Source organism: Eumetopias jubatus, unplaced genomic scaffold, assembly GCF_037043125.1.
Source record: "Eumetopias jubatus isolate StellerSeaLion01/CBP00866 unplaced genomic scaffold, mEumJub1_p1.0 scaffold_13, whole genome shotgun sequence".
Lineage (NCBI taxonomy): Eukaryota > Metazoa > Chordata > Mammalia > Carnivora > Otariidae > Eumetopias > Eumetopias jubatus.
Genome location: NW_028274819.1, coordinates 106,592,517 through 106,611,885, shown reverse-complemented (window position 1 = coordinate 106,611,885; position 19,369 = coordinate 106,592,517). Strand labels below are relative to the sequence as shown.

Here is a 19,369-nt window from a genome sequence, read left to right as displayed (position 1 = left end):
ACACTGGTCCTTACCTGACTTCTTCAAGAACAATTCTATACACATAAAGCCACTTCACTCTCTTTAATAGGTGAATGACATTCTAATGTATACAGATACCACAATTTCTGTAGTTTCCTATTAATAGATACTTAGGTTTTTTCCTTTTTTTTTTTTGCCTTTGCCAATAATGCTGCAATTAATATTCTCCTGAGAGCGCCTTTTCACATAGGATGCACTCTAACCTGAAAATTCCATAACCCCGTCTCCAGCTAGCTCAGTGGTATACATTTGTAATTCTGTGTACCGATTTCCTTTTAAAACAATAGATGCTTGCAGAGGTGATGAGGATGTTTTTGGTGTGCTTGAAATTCCATGTTAAAACAAAAAATTGTTTTACATTTCTGAGCAAGGTGAGCTACAATGAAACATATGGCCCTTGTGAAAATAGCCAAGCACCACCTTAGCAACATTTTTAAATTCAAGACGAAGTGTTTATTGTTCTCAAAATTCCTATGTTGACCCAATGTCGTAAATGAGGGGAGCCACACTGTCTGGTTCAGGTAGAAAACCAAGCCCATGACTGTATGATACAGCATATTGAAACCCTTGCTGTTCTGCTCTCTGTTGGCCTCCCACAAATGCTAGGGGGAAAAAAAAGAGTCATGCTGCTAATATGGAATCTTGTGGTAACTCATCGAAAGGAAGAAGTCCTAGGATTGGCCAACAACACATATCTTGTGTCCTCTAGTTTCCTTTCCCTGCAAACTCGGCGTTAAAAAGCAACTCTAAGCAGTCACTGAAGGACATGGGCAAGAATGTGTTTTATCCCTCTGTGTCTGTCTTACACAGATCATGGGCTTAGGAAATGGTTGTGTAGGGTAATGCTAGTAAGAAAACTTGACATTTCCCAGATGGTTGGAATTAACCAGGACTTCTCTGGAAGACGTAAAAGAAACTGAATGAGAAATCATAGTAGTCATCTGGCTATGGGTATGAAGCTCGTCAACTGAAGGAAATCAAGTGCTGGCCAAACAGCTGGAGATGAAGCACGTAGAAGGGACTCTTGACTTTGTCTCAACTAAGGTAAGTGTTTTGGTAGAAATGGTGGAGGCAGGAGAAACAGTTCTCTCACATCCTCAAGTGTATCCTCTGGATACACACATTTCCAGTGAGTTCTCTCACATCCTCAAGTGTATCCTCTGGATACACACATTTCCAATGAGGAAACACCCAAGGACACCACTAGGAGAGCTCTGGGTAGAGTAGAAGCAGTTGCCAGGGGGGTTGTGCCACTTTTGAATCTGAGGGTGACTTATGGGTCATCACTTCTGAAGTCTCCGGAGGTCTTAGAGAAGGTGGCTGGCCATTGGAAGGTCCAGCCTGAGGCAGCCAGGTGGGATGTGATGGCCATCTGAAACTCTTGTCTTTTGAGGTTCAAACGTGAATGTAGGTGTGGAGCAGTTTACCTGGGAGCTATATATTAGAAAGAAGTGCTGCTCTGGCAACCATTCTCTCTACCCTCCCCCCCACCCCCATCCCTGCCCCCAGCCCCAAATCTGTTCTTTTTAAAGCATTTGCTTTTAACTGGTGAGGCTGTTCCAGGGCTTTGCCTACTATGTAGCCACAAGCACTCAAATTCTTTAATTATGTGCAATTCGGAGTCACAATTCAAGGTCCAGCCTTGATTTTATAACTAAAATACAGGTTGGTTGTCTCTCCAGAATTGGTAACAGCAAACATGCCATATCTGCCTAATGCCTATTTTGAAGTTTTATTGTCAGACATTCAAAATTTGATCTTCATTTTCACCAACTGCAAAATGAAAAGTGGGATCGAATGAAATGATCTCCAAGTTTTCTCTCATCAATCTTACGTTTTCTGAACTCCTTGGAATTTCTTTTCTATTTATTCTCTTTTTCTTTTAAGTAAATATAACTTGGAGTCAAGAAAAGACGATTTCCCTAATGCTCATTTGTCTCGGAGCCATAGAAGCATTTTATTTTTGTGAGAGATTTTCTTTCAATTCTGGTTTACCTAAGATGAACAACCATGCTTGGTTATTACTATAACAGTGAGCATTTAAAGTTTTCATACCATCTCAATAACATAAAAGTCTCATTTACCCAACTCTTTGTCTTTTCTAGATAATACTATAAAACATTTCCACATGCATATCCCACCGTACCACAAATACATGCCTGAAACCAAACTATTCTAAACATTTGTTCAAAAAAGTAGTTCCTCTATCCCTAAACTTCCCCTTTTTCTCCAGTTAGCATCACTATAGATTTCATATTCACAATCGTGAAGTTATTTTGGACTTCTCCCCTTTCTTAAGTCCATCTTCGTCAAGTGTATGCAATCACTCGGTGCTTTTCAGGTCCTTCTATCTCACTAAACTGTCCCTTCCTCTCCTCCCTCGCTATTTACTTCCATAGTTCACGACCGTCCTGCCATAATGGACGTCAGACATATTTCCCTGTTCCAGTCCTTCCCCTTGCAAAACCATCCAGTAACCATCACAGTATTAATTTTCCTAAAATAGGATGTTCTCCATGTCACCCTGCATTCAAAACCCTTCTGTGTACAGGCTACACTGAGCTCAATCTCCCTGTCTGTCTCCGTCTCTGTCTCTGTCTCTGTCTCTCGTTTGCAGGTCATCTTCTGTGTGTGTCTTCTCCACCACTTCAACTTAAGACAACTCTTCTGTCCTCTGAAACTTCATTGCATTTATTACCCATGACACATATTTAACACTCCTCAGGTCTCTTGTCTTCTTAGTTTTCTTTGAACTTTTGTATGTTTTTATCTCCCCAAATACATAGTAAGGTAACTAAAGGCAGTTACAGTATCGTAGTCACATAATGGGTCCTGAAGCTAGAGCGAGACTGACTCTGTGCTCAACCGTGCACTGTTACTGACCATAATCTTGGTCTGAGTTTTCTCATCTGTGAAATGGGAATAGTGATAGTTATTCAATCCCTCACAGGGGTTTTGTGGTATTAGATGAGAGAGCACATGCAAAGTGCTTAGAATGGTAAGCATTCACACAATGTTGGCAATTACAATAATTATTCATGTCTCTTAGCTCCAAAGTACCTAATGTAGTGGCTTGGTCTATAACCACACTTAATCCATACTGAATGGAATTCGGTTGAGTCAAATGAGGGAACTAAGATAGACTGTGTGGGTGATATATTGTGGACTAGGGGATCTGCTGGCATCACTAAAATCATGCCACAGATGCTGTCACTTATTGTCAGCCAGCCAGCCTCTTTTTAGGTCCCTTCCACTCCCTAATACTGCTCAAGAGATTTCTGAGGGTTTGGCTCCATGAACAGGGGAGGATTTCCCAGAGCATCCCTCCCATCGTGCCAGTGGAAGCTGGCTACAGAGAGCAGGTTGCCAGACATCCTAAGGGTCTTAAAGATGATACCAGAAAAGTGGACCAGAGAGCTCTCATGGCCCCAAGGAAGCCTACCAGTCTGCTATTTCACTTAATAGGGCCCAAGACTGGCCTGCTGAAGTGGAAAGCAGGCTCAGCAAGATGCACCCCTTTCATCTTCCAGTATTGAGGATGCCCATGGGTACCAGCCAGCAGGATGCTCTCATCTGGGACCCCGTCATCAGTAGCAAAAGGGCTGCAAATTTTGGCCAAAGAAGTGGGGACATCTGTGCTGCTCAACTGAGCCATAAAGGCAGCCTTTTTTTTTTTTCAATTTTTTAAATTTTTTTAGAGAACTGGAAACTATAAAACTTTAGGCCCGGTAAGCATTATGGCTCTCAGTACCACTAAGTAGCCCAAGCAAATTCAACAGATCCAGGCTTAAACCATATATACTCTATTGAAAACAATTCAGAGAGGCAAGAAATAATTGTATTAAAGGTGAAAAGTTGCCATCAAGGGCATGAACGCTGGTCCAATGAAACAAGTATGTACTTTGGAGGCAGACAGACCTATAATTCTTCATATTCAAACTGTGTCATTTCAGAAAATTTTTCTAACCTCAATTTGCTGAGGGATAAAGGGGATTATAACACCTAGCTCGCAGGGCTGTGGTGACACAAAAATGAGATAATGCATTTAAAGCAGGCTACCTAGTCTGGTGGCACATGCTAGGGGCACAAGCCACATAAATTCCCTTCTCTTTCACTCCCAAAGCATATGCATCCTGCCCAAGGCTAGGCGTGAGGCACCTGGTGATAAAGCCACAGGCAGGTGAATACGATTATTTGAACATTACTGAAATGTTGACCTAAATTGTACCGGGTGTTGGACAATTGAAAGAAGGAAAAAAAAAAAAAGCCTCTCTGTTCTCGGTGCTTTTCACACTTGCAACTCAGTGCAGAGGGCTGTCTCCTCCCAACCACTAGAAAGAGATCTGGATTTATCCTGGGCTTAACCTCGATTTTGACATCTTGCCATTTCCAATAAGGCCAGTTTCCTTGCCGAAAGAAGTCCCTGGGTGAAATCCCAGCAGCTTCATTTGTGTAAGTTCCCTTATTGGTCTTGCTAAGGGTGTGGTTTTTCCTCATTACAGAATATTGATAATAAGCAAACAGCCACGGGAAACTCGCCCTAAGTAGGCAGCCTCTCGGTTCCCTAGACTGCCTAGGGAATGGTCCGCGTTATTGCTGGGAGGACGAGGTGTAGCCGAGCGGAGAGGCGCCCTCCTGGACGGGGCTGGGGGAGCGGGACCGGAGGCCGAGACCCCCGCGCCGGGGAAGGGGAAGGGGTGCGAGGGGAGGAGGCGCGGGAGCGTCGGTGGAGCCCGACAGGTTCTAGCGGCTCCCCTCACCCCTTCTCCACGCCTCCCGGGTTTTCCCCTTGGCTCGGGGTTTCCTGTTTCAGTTCTCGGTGATCTCCAGCAGCAGGTGCTGGTTTGCCAACCTCGGCTCCCGAGGAGGCGAAGGAGGAGAAGAAAAAGAGGGAAGGGGAGGAGGAAGCGGCGCGGCGGCTGCGGCTGCGGCTGCGGGCGGGCGGGCGGGCGGCCGAGGAGCGAGGCGGCCGGCGGGAGAGCCGGGTTCGCTCTCGCCCGCGGAGCAGCGGCGCGGGCGGCGGGCGAGCCGAGGCCCCGGCGTGCGGCCGGCCGGCCGGCCGGGCGGGCGGGCGGGCAGGCATGGGGGAGCCTCCCGCTCGCCCCGCGCCCTAGCGGCGGCCGCCCAGGGCGGAGGCGAGAGGCGGCGCCCGGCGCAGGGCCCCGGGGCCGCCCCGGCTTCCAGGGCATGTTGTGATGGCCGCTCAGAAGAGACCGCAAGTAGGTTGAGCAACAATTCGGTGTGCGCGCGGCCGGGGCGCGAGTTGTGCAAAGCCGGGGGAGGGGGCGCCGGGGCCGCGGCCCGCGGGGAGGGAGGGCGCGCGGGCGGGCGCGGCGCCGCGCGGGGAGGGCCGGACTGGCCGCTGTCGCTGCGGGCCCCGCCGCCGGCTTGCCGCTTCCTCGCGGGTCGGCCATGCCGGGTAGCGGCCCCCAGGTTTGTCCCTCGGGCGGCGGGGGAGGGGGGCCGGCCACGGCTGCGCGGGGGGGGGGGGACCCTGAGGGAGCCGCGCGAGGTGGGGGTGGTGGGGGGGGTAGGGCGGCGGGGCCGGGAGGCCGCGCCCGAGCGCCTGGCGGAGAGGCCGGGGGCCAGAGCGGCGTCGCGGGGCGAGCTCCAGGCCCGGGCGGGTCGGGGGGCCCCCTCCGGAGGTCGAGGGGGGCCCGAGCGCCCGCGGCTCCCGGGGCTCCGGTGGGGCCGAGCGGAGAGCCCGGCTCGCCGGGATCTCGGGCTAGGGGAGGCCGGCGACCCGGGCCCCGCGGCCTAGGGCAGCGGTCCACTCCCGCCCGCCCCGGGGCACGACCGCCGAAGATGGAGGCGAACCCGGGCGCTCCGGACGGGAACGGACCCACAGCGCTGCTTCTGCGGCTCCGGACGCCGCGCGCTCGCGGGGTGAGGCATCCTCCGGCACCTGGGATCCAGCCCCAGCCATTAGCGGACCCCGGCGGAAAGCCCTCTCCAGTCCTCGCCCCTCCCGCGCCCCGCACCCCGCAGGCTCGGGCGCACTCCCCATTTTCACCCAGCGTTCATGGTAGATCGGCTGCTGCTTCCCATTTTCAACCCCCTACACCGACGTGTTCCAGATCGAACTTGGAGAAGCGAGCCCCGCTTTCCTTCCCGAAACTGTCTCCCCCTTCACCCCTTAAAATCCTTCAGAAACAGCCTTCGCTTCCAAGTACTGATTACTCTGACTGGGAGTCTTGCCATTTGGGTAACCGTTAACAATACTGGTCTGTGCTCTGTGTTTGGTGATAAAGAGATGAAATACGAATCCAGATTTAGGGAAAGTTTTCCTATTGGTTGCAGGACTGTTAGAGTATCCCCAGGCCGGTGAGGCGCTTATTGATTCAGATTTTTTTTTTTTTTTAAACCATCTTAGAATAGTTATAGAGACACTTGGGGCTAGTATATTTAGAAATTTGGCAAAGTTCATCAATTCTTTACTCATTTCCTCGTTTAGTTTTTCTAGTGAATATCATAAACGGAAAGCAGTGGATGTGTCTCAAACACTTTTTGGGCTTTTCCAAGAACCACAAGAAGTCAGCAACACAGCGAACTATATATATATTTTTTAAGTCTTAATATATTTAGGTTGTAGAAGGTATGACTTCCATTTATTTAATCACTCACATATAAATTACTTTTAATAGCAGTTGTTTTAATGGTGTCATCCAATGTTTTACTATAAACATATCTTCACCAAATATTTGTAAAATTATCTTACCATCTTATCCCTCTGTTCACCTGTTTTCTTCCAATTTGGCATTCTTTTTTTAAGTTACCTAAACCTGTCTATTTGAAGGTACCCTTAAATATCAGAATGATCTAGTAACGGTGTATCTATAATTCAGAATGTTTGAGTATTTTTACTTAGTTTAAGAATGGGTTTTACTTGCAAAGTACGTTTACATTCTACCTCGCGCATCTATCTGGTCATCACTAAAGTGCTCAAACATTACAAGCAAAGTAAAATGAACTTTTTAACAAAACAACAACAAAAAGGCCAGTATTTTTTAAACTGCATTTGATAATGAATGTCTAATGAAACTAGTTTATTATAATGGAAAATATTGAAGAATAGGAAACAGAAACTTGGAATGTTTGTATGCCGATGGGAGTTTTTATTAGTCACTTCCTTTTACTACACATTTGTTTTAATTACAAGACTAATAAAAACATCCTATTTTCTATCACTGGCTTCTCTAGAGCTATGTTTTCATGGATTACATTTGCCCAGTTGGACCCCAGGTGCTTCATGGAAATTCTATTTTTAAAATATTTTCCTCATTCTACAACTGGGTTACCTTGTTTTCATTCTAGCAGACCAGGATGGTTTTTACATTAATTTTAATTACTGTAACAGATGTAAAAGTGTTGCTATCATTTTATAACTTTTAATACCATTTCTATGCCCTTTTATATCTTTTTGTACTCTTTCTGGGCTTTTCATTGCTTTTGTAGACAAATTTGGAAGAGTTCTCTCATGCTGATTTGGTAGCAGTTTCAAAGAAACGAATATAAGGTACTAAGAGACCGTTTTTGTCCTTTTAGTGTTAGAATGTAGGATTGTAAACTAATCTGCAGTTGTTGCTCACTTCACCCTGGTAAGCTTTTATTCCCTCAGCAGAAAATTAATTTAGTATCGATCTAGGTGCTGCATAAGGCCCCTGACCTCTATAAGAAGAGAGATTATGAACAGATAGAACATAATGCTAGGTGAACTGTACTAAGTGGGACAAGCAAAGAATAAGAAATGCAGGTACTGTAGTAGGGAAGCCTGCATGCCAGTTCTGAAAGATAAGATGCAAGCTGGTAGAGCTGGGTAGGAGTCATTTCCAAGTGAATAATGCCATGAGTCAAGGCAAGCAGGGAGTGGGTGGGCCAGTGTGTCTGGAACATGAAGTAGGTGATAGGAGTAGTGAGTGATTGAAGTGGCAAACATGGTTTCGGGATATAGTTTTTATTGGAAAGAGAAATATTAAGTGAGAAGGTCAGGGAATCACAAAAATGTATTAAATCAGGTTTCCGAATTTAAACCGAAGTAAAACCAAGTTAAAAATACTGAGATTCTGGTGTTTGATCTCAAATCTACGAAATGTTGTTAAAAAAAAAATGTGTTTTTAAGTGCTAACATTCCTCATGAACCTACAACGTAGAAAATCTCATGACTTCACAAAGCTTGGATTTTAAGATTTACCAAAAAACGTGTTCTAATTATTACTGCTGTTTCACTAGTGACAATTCAGAGAAATGATGAATTGAGAATATAATTTGTGTACTCTTATTTCATCCCAGAATATGTCTCCAGGATCTTGAAAAAGAAAACTTTATAGGATTCTTGAGCTATTTAAATGAGATAGCATGTGAAAAGTACACCCTGTCTGGCACGTAGTAATTTTGGTACTTGATGGCATAAGGATGACTTTCAGATCTGTAATGTGGAGGTTATCAGTTCCCTATCTTTACTACAGTTTTTATGGCTGACATAATGATAGCTATTATATACCAGGCACTGAGATGCCAGGCACCATGCTTATGCACTTTTATTATCCTTGTTCTGTAGATGAGGAAACCCAGACACAGGAGTTTAAATAGCTTTAAGTTCCACATCTAGAAAGTTGCAGAAGGGAGTTTGAACAAATGCTGTCTGGCTTTAAAAACCATGCCCTTACCCATCAGGCAGGTCTGCCTCCCTGTGACTCAGTTTTTACTTTGTTCCCTAAAAAAGCGTGTCCTTGTGTGTACGTCTGTTGACACACATTGTTTGAAAATTAAGAGATGCGTGATAATTAGCGTTATGGGACTGGAAGACAAGAGAGGTATGTTAACCTTTTCTCTACAAAGTACTCCAGTGACAGGACAACATGAAATCCTGTCTGGCCAAATTGTTGGAAGGCAAGGAAGGACCTTGTCTTTTCAGCAGGTTGCTTAGGTCCATAAGAAGATAAGCCTGAACATAGTTTTAGTGTGGTATGGCATATGTTTAAACAGCAATGTAGTTCTACCAAAGGGAGCTTTTTTTTTTTTCGGCAGAAACCTCAAAAGGTTTTTTATGAGTAGTAGCTTTTATTGATTTTTCCAACATTTATCTCCAGCTGTAGTAATGTAATGTACTTAATTGTGGAGAACTTAGAAAAGGTAGAGAAATGTAAACAATTTTTAAAACCCCTGTAACCCCAAGATAACTAACAACGTTTTGATGGATTTCTCTCTTTAATTTTAATATACATTGGCAAAGGATTGTTTCACTTGCTTAAAATAGAAGATAATCCCCCCTAAAGGATAGTGCACATGGTTCTATGTCACAACACTGACAGTAATTCTTAATGCTCCGTGAACTAGCCCACAAGCAGATGTCTGAAAATACAAAGTGTTCTGCCTTTGAGGTAGTTATCAAATCCCTAAGGGTGGATAGGGAAAACGTAGAAAAATCCCAAGGTTCTCCTCTTTGCCTGGAACATTTTCGCCTAATCCCCCTTTACCTTTTGCCTGGCTCACATCCCATTGTTGAGGCCTCAACTTAGACCTTACTTAGTTTACTCTTGTGCTTTTAAGATTGGTAACAGTAGATAACACTTAATTGTGCCCGTCATTGTTCTAGGTGCCATACATATATTAATGCGTGTAATGCTTACCGCCTCCTCATTCGTGGGAGTTTATAAAACAATAGATCTTTTTCTTGTATAATTAGAATGATACTGTTTACAGAGCCTGGTATCCCACATTTCTACCCCAGTTAGCATGCACTAAGGATTTTCTCATGATATTAAAAATATTTCAGGGCAGGACGCCTGGGTGGCTCAGTTGGTAGAGTGTCCAACTCTTGATTTCGGTTCGGATCATGAGCTCAGGGTTCTGGGATTGAGCCCTGGGTCAGGTACTGCGCTCAGTGGGGAGTCCGCGTGAGATTCTCTCCCTCTGCCCCTCCCCCGGCTTGCGCCCTCTCTCTCTCTCTCTAAAATAAATCTTTGAAATATTTTTTCTTTATTTTTTATTTTTTTAAACATTTTCTTCCTAAGAACATGTCACTTTATTTAATCATTATTCTATTTCAGTTAGACATCTGTTTTTTCCCCAATATTCTAATATCATAATACATTAGTTGAATGTCCCAGTAAGAAAAAAATGGTTTCTGCATCTGTGTTCTTAGGATTCATAGAAGACATGATCAAAGAGAATGAGCTTTAAGGTTTTTGATGGCCAAAAGGCCTTCTGGAAAAGTTGTATGGATATGTACACCTATTAGCAAAAAGCGAGAGCCATCTGCGCTTTGCTTACATTATCTGATACAGTTCTGCAACAATTCTGTATGATTTATACCGTTGTTTTGCCTGTCTTCCAGGTGATGGGACTGATGCCTAGAGATGTTAATTAACTTGGCCAAGGTTATCGAGATTTCTGGTTTATCTAAAACTAAAGAGCAATACTTATTATGCTTTTTTTTTTTTAAGATGGTGGAGGCAGCAGGACCTAATGATTTACATTGATTTATATCAATGAATTCTTTGGTCTTTTCTCCTTGCTGTTAGCTGTTCCTTGCTGATGTTGTCACTCCTTCCTTCTAAGCTGCTGTGCACTGTGAAACTGAACGACAACAGCTAATATTATGTCTAAAATAAAAGTGTCTAGGCAGTGATTCAAGGCCCCTACAATGCTCAGATGGTCTAGGTTGGAGAACTGAGAGATGAGGCTGCACAGGGAAAGCAGGGGGGAGCTCTGCAAGCAGATAGATGGGGGTTTGCACCTCCGCTGTGCCCTTTCCTGCCTGTGACCTGAGGCAAGCTTCAATTTCTCTGTGACTTCTCATCCATCACACACTGTGTATTTTTGCAGAGTTGTTTTCACCGAATCAAGATAATGAGTGTAGAAGTGCCTGGCACATGGGAGGCACTCGATGTTATTATAAAATAATTTAGCAGTATCCACTGATTTGATTGGACAGAGACTTTGTCTGTTTTGCTTTTCTGTCTGCTTATTCAGAGGCTCTAAATCGTGTCCTGAGTAATTGGGGTTACCAGATATAAAAATTCTGTGAGATCAAGTTTATTGTTATTGCTTGTAATATGTCCATTTATATTTTAGATTTTTCCAAAGGGCTTTCAGATCTATCGCTTCATGTTTTTTAGGGTGAAGCTAAAATTAGTTTTTGTTCTTTGTTCTTAGTCATCTGTACTCATTTACTATTCAAAATTATGTGGGCTTATTTTTATCCTTATTCTGTGACTTAGACTGTTTCAGATCTTGGCTTTTACTTTATAGCTCATTTTTGTTGTGTACTCACAGGGAGCCAGTTTCCCATATAGTTGAGGCTTTCTCCTTGTTGACTGAGACATTTTTTGTTCTACCTTTGAGTTGTCATTTTTGTTAATTGCCTCACTGGGATGGTGATTTTATGTATTAGATACTTTCTGGAATTTTGCTGTAATTTCAAATGATTAGTACAGATTTAAAAGGCTTAAAATGTGCAGTAAATCATCTATTTTGATAAAGTAGGTATTATTTCTGTTGTTGCTAAGATAGAAAAGTACCTTAAGCAACATAAAAGTCATGGGCATAAAAGTATGTTAAAATTGGCAATAACATGCATAGGGGTAAAAACAGTTTTAAATGGGGGAAATGTTTCCTAAACTGCATTTCTATTATTTTGACTACTTCATTTTATCTTTTAAAATTAAATTTTGAGTTTACTTAACACATTCACTTTATCACATTTTTAAAATCCAGAAAACATCGAAAATGATGCTGAAAATCATCTACAGTTCTCACCTAGAGGTAGTTTTGGTATCGGTGTTTTCATTTTTAAAATCTTCTAGTCAATATAAACACAACCTTTAAGAAATGTGTATGCATATGTAGTTTTATTTATTGCTCTTCATTTAGTATGTTTTCCTGTGTCATTAAATATCTTTTAAATGCTTATTTTCAATTGGCTGAATGGCATCGTATTCAACTCCTGCAATTTAATCAAGTTCATATCGTTGAATATTTAGAGTGTGACCAGTCTTTTTTATTGTTATAAACAACAGTGTGATAAGTGTCCATGTATATGGATCATTTTACACATTGATTCTATTTTTAACAAATTCCTAGATATGCTCATGAAAATTGCTTTCTAGAAAAGTTACACCAATTTATATTCTTATTGACACTGCATGAGTGAGTCCATTCTTTGCACCTGTCGCCATTTTCCCATACAGCCTATCTTTGTTAATTTGATAGACAAGCTTGGGCATAACAGTGTAAGAAGCTCATTCTGTCAAGAGTCCCGACTGTTTGAGTTCCTTTTGTGATGCTTACTGGCTATGTAATCTTGGGCAGTTTTCTTATAATTCCCCTAAGCCTCAGTTTGTTTGTAAGATTGTGAGTAGTACCAGTGATCATGGTTCTGTCATCTAATATTACGGGGTGGAGACTAACAGGTGATGTGTATTGAAGCATAAGTCCTTGAGAGATGCTAGCTACCATTATTTATTATGAATGAGATTTCATAATAAATTTTTATGATTAGTATTTTGTGATTTGGTATTTTGTGATTTGGTATACCTATATTTTATACCTGGTCATAGCTGGTATAAAGGAAAGTTTTTGTGATTTGGTATACCTATATTTTATACCTGGCCATAGCTGGTATAAAGGAAGGTTACTTATTTTTAAGTAACCATCTAGCCACCTTACTGAACTCTTTTATGTACTGTTAAATTGTAGGATTGAGTTCCATCACCTTTTCGGTTGAATCTGTTGATTTTCAGAATGGTGATGTAATAATTGATGTAATAATTTGTGATGTAATAATTCAATTTTTTTCAATATTTCAATTCTTTTTTCTTTCTTATTGCATTAGTTGAAGTTAGAGAACAGTGTTGATTGATAGTAGGCACTTGGGCCGATTTCTGATTTTAATGGGACTTCCTCTCTGGTATTTCACTTTTTGAATGTCAGTGGCTGTTGTTTTTTTTTTTTTAAGATTTTATTTATTTATTTGACAGAGACACAGAGAGGGAACACAAGCAGGGGGAGTGGGAGAGGGAGAAGCAGGCTCCCCGCTGAGCCGGGAGCCCAATGCGGGGCTCGATCCCAGGACCCCAGGATCATGACCTGAGCCGAAGGCAGACGCTTAACGACTGAGCCACCCAGGCACCCCAGCTGTTGTTTTCATACATAGCTGTTCCCTGCACACACACACACACACACACACACACACACACACACTCAGACACACACTCACACATATTCCAGCAAATAACTACAAAAGTTAAATGTGAGAAACTTGAAAATAGATTTATATCTTATGGGAGGATTCCCTTAAGTTTTAAATCCTTAAGTATCTTTTAGGCACATCTTCAAAAATATTTTTTTAGTGTTTAATTTATATTCTCTTCCTTTTTAATTGAGCATGCAGTCAGTTTAAATCTTAAATTTCAGCAAGGCTGAAATATTACTGCTTTCAGTGTACTTAATGATTCTGTCCTTGTCTCAGTGATATACACTTCAAGACCTGTTCTTTTCACTATTGTCCACTGTTACATCATATTTGTAAAATATGAGTAAAAGCAAATGAAACAATTTTTGCTCCTGGAATAGAACCTTTTATTCAAATGAAATCTTAGGAGCAGGGTCCCAGTGTCCTCCATATTCAGCCTCATAGGCATTTTTTTAGAGCACGGTTTGAAAACTACTTCCCCTCAAAAAAGATTCAAATAATTTACAAATCCCCAAAATGACAGTGCTGCTAAACCTGAAGTTTTCAGTGGTTAGCAGGAAAACCACCTTGTGATGTCATGAGGTTTTTATTAGATAGATTTTGTACTGAAGACCAAGTATGGCAATATGTGCTACATGAAAATAGGGTATTCACAAATCTAGGTAGTCTTTTTCTATCATCAGGTTACTGAAATTTTGGTCCTGGCGTCTCTTCTTTTTTCTAGTCTTCCATCCATCCATTATTGTATTTTAAAATACCATCATCATGCCAGTGACAACGTTCTCTCTCTCTTCTGTGCAGCTGTCTTGGGACAGCCCCATTTGTATAGCTATTGGTATCTGAAATGAAAATGATCTAAAACAATTTTTATCCTTCCGAATCTTTGTCTTTCCAAGCCTTCCCCACTTCAGTGTTATCTTCTTCTCAGCTGTTCAAGCCAAAAATCTAGAAGTTCTTGATTGCTCCATCATTCCTCTTCCATAACCAATCCAGTTCATGAGCCTTTAATTAATACATGGAGTGAATTGAATTAACAGGGTTGTTCAGGGGTGTCTGGGTGGCTCAGTCAGTTAAGTGTCTGCCTTCGGCTCAGGTCATGATCTCGGGGTCCGGGATCGAGCCCTGCATCGGGCTCCCTGCTCAGTGGGGAGTCTGCTTCTCCCTCTCCCTCTCCTCCCCCCAGACCCCACTCATTATCTCTCTCTTTCTCTGCCTCTCTCTCTCTCAAATAAATAAAATCTTTAAAAACAATTGTTCAATATTAGAAATATCTATTATCATAGACTAAAATCCACCTGGTTCGTGTGTATTATTACAATTTGAATATGCTACATAATTTACTTTTCTTATTTGTAGAGCTTTTGTGGGTAGTATAAGTAAGGTTAGGCATATATTTGGTTAGTTCTTGTGCCATCTTTTTTAGGTTTCATCAACAGAATTATGCTAGCCTCTTAAGCCACTGACATGTTTTCCATGTTCTTCAGTGCCCAAAAATCTAAGTGAAGCTGGATGCTTTGAGGTTTTGCTAGAACACACCCATTGAACTTACATCCTTTATCAGGAATGGAATAGAGGATATAAATCTTGCACAGTTTTGTTTCTTCCATGGTATCAACACTTGTAACCTTTTCTTAAGTCAGCTTTAATTGTGGATTCTTAATTTATTGGCATGAAGATTTATGGGGAGAATCCTTTCCATTTTATTGAACTTTACGTTTGTCTTGTTATGAATTTGCAGAACTCCCCACCTCTTGGTCACATTTTAGGATATTCATCATTCATTCGTGCGTTCAGAACCAGCTCCTCATTTTATTAACCAGTTCTACTTTTTCTTTTTCGCTTCCTGGTTTATTTATTCCTGCTTTAAATTTTATTCCTTTGTTCACCTTTATTTGGTTCGCTTGCTCATTTTAACCTTTCCAGTATTAAATTCAGTCATACCATTAATTTTTCTTTGAGTATCAGTTTGGCCACATCCCCTAGGTTATAATTTTATTTTTTATTTTTCTTTAACTATGCAGTTCTTTGGGAGAGAGTTTTAATTTATAGATAATTGGTTTTTAAAACTTGTTTTTGGCTACCTGCTGCTAACTCCTCTCTGTGTATCATGACCAGAGTATATTTCCATTCTCTGGGTTTGGATTTTTACTACATGCCTTGGAAAGAAGGTGGTCTAGTGTAAATGTCCACCTGTATCTGAACTTTGAAGTCAGGCAGTTTTGTGGTGAATTACTCTGTATTTGAGATAAGGGTCATTTTTATTATCACTGCTATTGCTTAAATTCATATAAACCCTAGAGTTTGATGCCATCATTTAAGTCCTGTGAATGAGAGAAGTAAATCTAATGCTTTGGATTGTCGGGGCTTTCTGTCATCTTTGTGTAAGGATAGGATGGTGTTAACTTTCAAAATAAGCTGATTTCCCAGTTTTAGAAGTATTTGAGTTCCTTAAATGGGGCTTCTCTGCTCCTGGATCTGCACACCTCTGAGCCTGGTGTGTTCCCCTCCTGTGTGTTTGCTAGGACGTCCTGGGGGTGGAAGTTGAGCCAGTGGCTGTGGTTTCTTCATGGTCCTCACTGTGCTCTTTATCAGTTGAATTGTGCAATAGGGAGCATCTTCCGAATCCTCCCCACCGTCCCCCTCAAGATTGTAAAGCTTTGGAAATAACTATCTGTTCTTTCCTGACCTGTTTATGGATGGGATGAATCCAGAGGAAGGGCAGAATCATAGAAATTACTCTACATTCTTAAATACGGGGAATGGTGGCAATTCTGGTGATTCCTGTGAGAAAATTAACAAATTACTCTCTTTTCTGGAGAACAAAATGCTTCAAATGACTGCCTTTTTATTTCCCTGGTAAGCTCCCTATTGTTCCGTGTTCTCTGAGGTCTTCTGATTGCGTTAAAGAGAGAGCCGCTGATTGGTCCCAATGTCTGCACAGAGACTAGATTCAGAGTACAGGGAGCATGTTTAAAGTATGATTTTGAAGAAACACTTGGAATCCACTTGTAAGGAAAAATGTCACAAAATCGCTGTTGTGACGTGGGTTGAGGTAGGAAGTTTTAGTGCTGGCCTAGGTGGCTGGGAAGCAGGTGCCAGGTTGGCAACTGCCACTTAGCCTCGAGACCACCCCGTGCTGCGAGAGCACCTGAGTGAAGCCATGGCAGGTGGAGAAACACTTTGGAGCTCCGGAGTGACCGCCAGAAGCCAGAATGCCGGTTTGGCAAGTGTGCTGCTGGGTGCTGAGTCCTGGGTCTGAGCATCCCTCAGAATAGCAGGTGGATCTGCAGTGTTTACTTCCCACCTTGGTAGCAAATGAGCGCTTCAGTTTGATGTGCATTTCAATAGATTTGAGTACTTATTTGTTGATCGGCACCTCATCTAAGCAGGACAGTTCCACCTGGATTTACATTTGACCAAAATCCTGAACTAATTTTCTTCCCACTGTGTGATAGCCTCTCACTCAGCTTTTTGTATGACCACCGAAAAAATAATCAGCACTGGAAATAAAATAAGATTATTTATTTATCTTAGAAATACTGGTTCCAAAGTTGCCAAAGCTGTGCTTTCCAGTAAAGTAGCTCTTTGTTTACCAAACCAAGTGGATTAGGAATCTCTCCTAAGAGTGAGAAACGGAGTAAGCTGATTCTGTCCTCCCTGCACCCCCTTTTCTCTGTGCACATGCACATGGCGTGCACACGCACAGCAGCGCAGAGGCGGAAAGGTGCAGGGACAAGGAAGGAGGTCCAGGGCCCAGCAGTGTGCGAAGACTCTTATATTTAGTAGGCTTTCATCAGTTTCTTTATCTAGGTAGTCATTTGGTTTAACGAGCTGTCCTAATAATATTCGTTGCACCTTCACCCCTTCCCCAAGAATCTTCCACACTCAGATGTCTAATAATTACTTTAATTATATAAGCATCCCAGTACCCAATACCCTCACTGATCTTTCTTTGGGAGTTTTGATTTTGGGTGGAGGGAGTCTGGAAGCAGCCACGAGAGGAGTCTTTAGAGTGGATTACTAAATGGCAGCGCGAAGCCTGTGGGTACCTGCAGGGCCGGGACAGAAGATCGACGACGGGTCAGAAGAGAAGGTGGGAGAGAGCAAAGGGAGCGACGCCCCCACCCGGCCCCTCAGGTTCCTGCCAGAGATGCTTCCCCTGACTTCTGGTCCTGACCCCTGGCGTTCCTGGCCCCCTGAGTCGCATGGAGGCAGGGAGGGCCTGCAGCGTTGGGGTGATTTTAACAGACTTACTCTCAGTTCGTTCATAGACAGATGTGCACACCTTTTCTCTGCCCCACTGAATCCATTCTCCTGGCTCACACTTCTTAACAAAAACCTTATCCTTCCCTAACACACCCCCCGCCCCAAGCATCTTTGTCTTACATCTTTCCTGCCTAATTTACTAAAAGAAACCATGAGCTGTCCTTTCCTCTCCCTCACACACTTGCTCCAGAGCTGGGACTTGCCACCTGCACTTTTGTGGTTCCCCAGAGGACCTGTGGGTAGAACGGGGGCCTTTTGTGACGTCGGACAGGGAAAAAACTTACATCTTTATAATCCTGTCCTCACTGAAGTTGAGCATTTCCCTCAATTATGAACGTAATACATCCAGTATCAATAACAGCCTGTATGACTTTATCACCCACAGAAATCATAAATGTTTCCCTGTCGTGTCACAGTTGAAGTAAATACTCCAAAATACCATTTTCACTTTTAGCTACTTCAAAATCATGGTAGTTATTAGAGCGGCTCCTTCATCTTGTTCTTTTCCTGGGTTCATAAAAAAAAAAAAAAAAGTGTCACTAAATTCACAATTTCTACTTATCTCGATGACTATATTTTACTATATTTGGCTTCTTTGTAATGCCGTCTGTGTTTTTACTTTACGTATTTAACAGCATTACTTTGGAATGAGGTCTGTAGCCTTCAGGAGCCCGAGAAGAGGGTGTATGGTCCAGAAACTTGGTTGAGAACATCTGCTGTCCATCCCTCTCTTCATCTCACTGAGATAGCTCCCCCTGGGGCCACTGAGCGCCTTTACCCAGCGTCGTCTTCTCAGTCATTTTGCAGTGTATGTGTGTCATTTGATGCCATCAATTTCTTTAATACTTTTAAAAATATTTTTGTTTTACTTCTTTATCTTTTGTCTGGACCCACTGGCTTTATCTTAGATAATATATCCTATTTGTTTCTTTTTTTTTTTCTTTATAACTTTAGATACCAGTCACCTTTTGTTTGAACTATTAAATACCTTCCTAATGCATCTTTTGGTTTCTGGCCCCTCCCCCCAAACTAATGCAGCTGGAGTTATCCTAAAATGGAGTTAGAAACACGTCATTGGCATTGCCAGAAACTCTCAGGGGTTCCCCATTACCTTTCTAAAATGTGGGTAGAAATATGCCATTCCCTTTTTGAAATTTCAATTCCAGGGTAGTTAACATACAGTGTAATATTGTTTCAGGTATACAATATAGTGATTCAGCACTTGCATACGTCACCCGGGGCTCATCACAATACGTGCCCTCCTTCATCCCCATCACCTGCTTCACCCCTCCCCCGACCCAGCTCCCCTCTGGTGACCAGCAGTGTGTTCTCTAGAGTCCAGAGTCTGTTTCTTGGTTTGTCTCTCCTTTTTCCCTTTGTTTTGTTTCTTAGATTCCACAGAAGAGTGAAATTATATGGTTTTGTCTTTTTCTGACTGCCTTAACTTCACTTAGCGTTATACCCTCTAGCTCCATCCATGGCGCATGTATCCCTTTGAATTAGTGTTTTTGTATTCTTTGGGTAAATACCCAGTAGAGCAATTTCTGGATTGTAGGGTAGCTCTATTTTTCACTTCTGGAGGAACCTCCAGACTGTTTGCCAGAGTGGCTGCACCAGCTTGTATTCTTCCCACCAACAGTGCACGAGGGTTCCCCTTTCTCCGCATCCTCGCCAACACACAAACCTTGTGTTTTTTATTTTAGCCATTCTGACAGGCGTGAGGTGGTATCTCATTGTAGTTTTCATTTGCATTTCCCTGATGATGTGAGGTTGAGCATCTTTTCATGTGTCTGTTGGCCCTCTGCATGTCTTTGGAGAAATGTCTGTTTATGTCTTCTGCCCGTTTTTTAGTTGGATTATTTTGTTTTGAGGTGTTGAGTTGTCTAA

General features: G+C 42.5%; 1 protein-coding gene and 1 pseudogene across 2 annotated transcripts in view; one reads left to right on the top strand and one right to left on the bottom strand.

The window, feature by feature from the left end:
* The first annotated feature begins 816 nt into the window (after positions 1–816).
* Positions 817–19,369, top strand: part of ZC3H12C (zinc finger CCCH-type containing 12C) — a 75,850-nt gene continuing 57,297 nt past the window's right edge. Inside the window, exon 1 of one of the 2 annotated variants that reach the window (XM_028105997.2) lies at positions 817–1,065. In XM_028105997.2, the coding sequence (XP_027961798.1) occupies positions 1,024–1,065 (42 nt within the window). In that variant the 5' untranslated portion in view covers positions 817–1,023. Of the gene's footprint in view, positions 1,066–5,201; positions 5,241–19,369 lie in introns of those variants that run through there. The other variant, XM_088017726.1, reaches the window with a different exon arrangement.
* On the bottom strand, positions 4,165–5,088 carry LOC148162697 (uncharacterized; annotated as a pseudogene).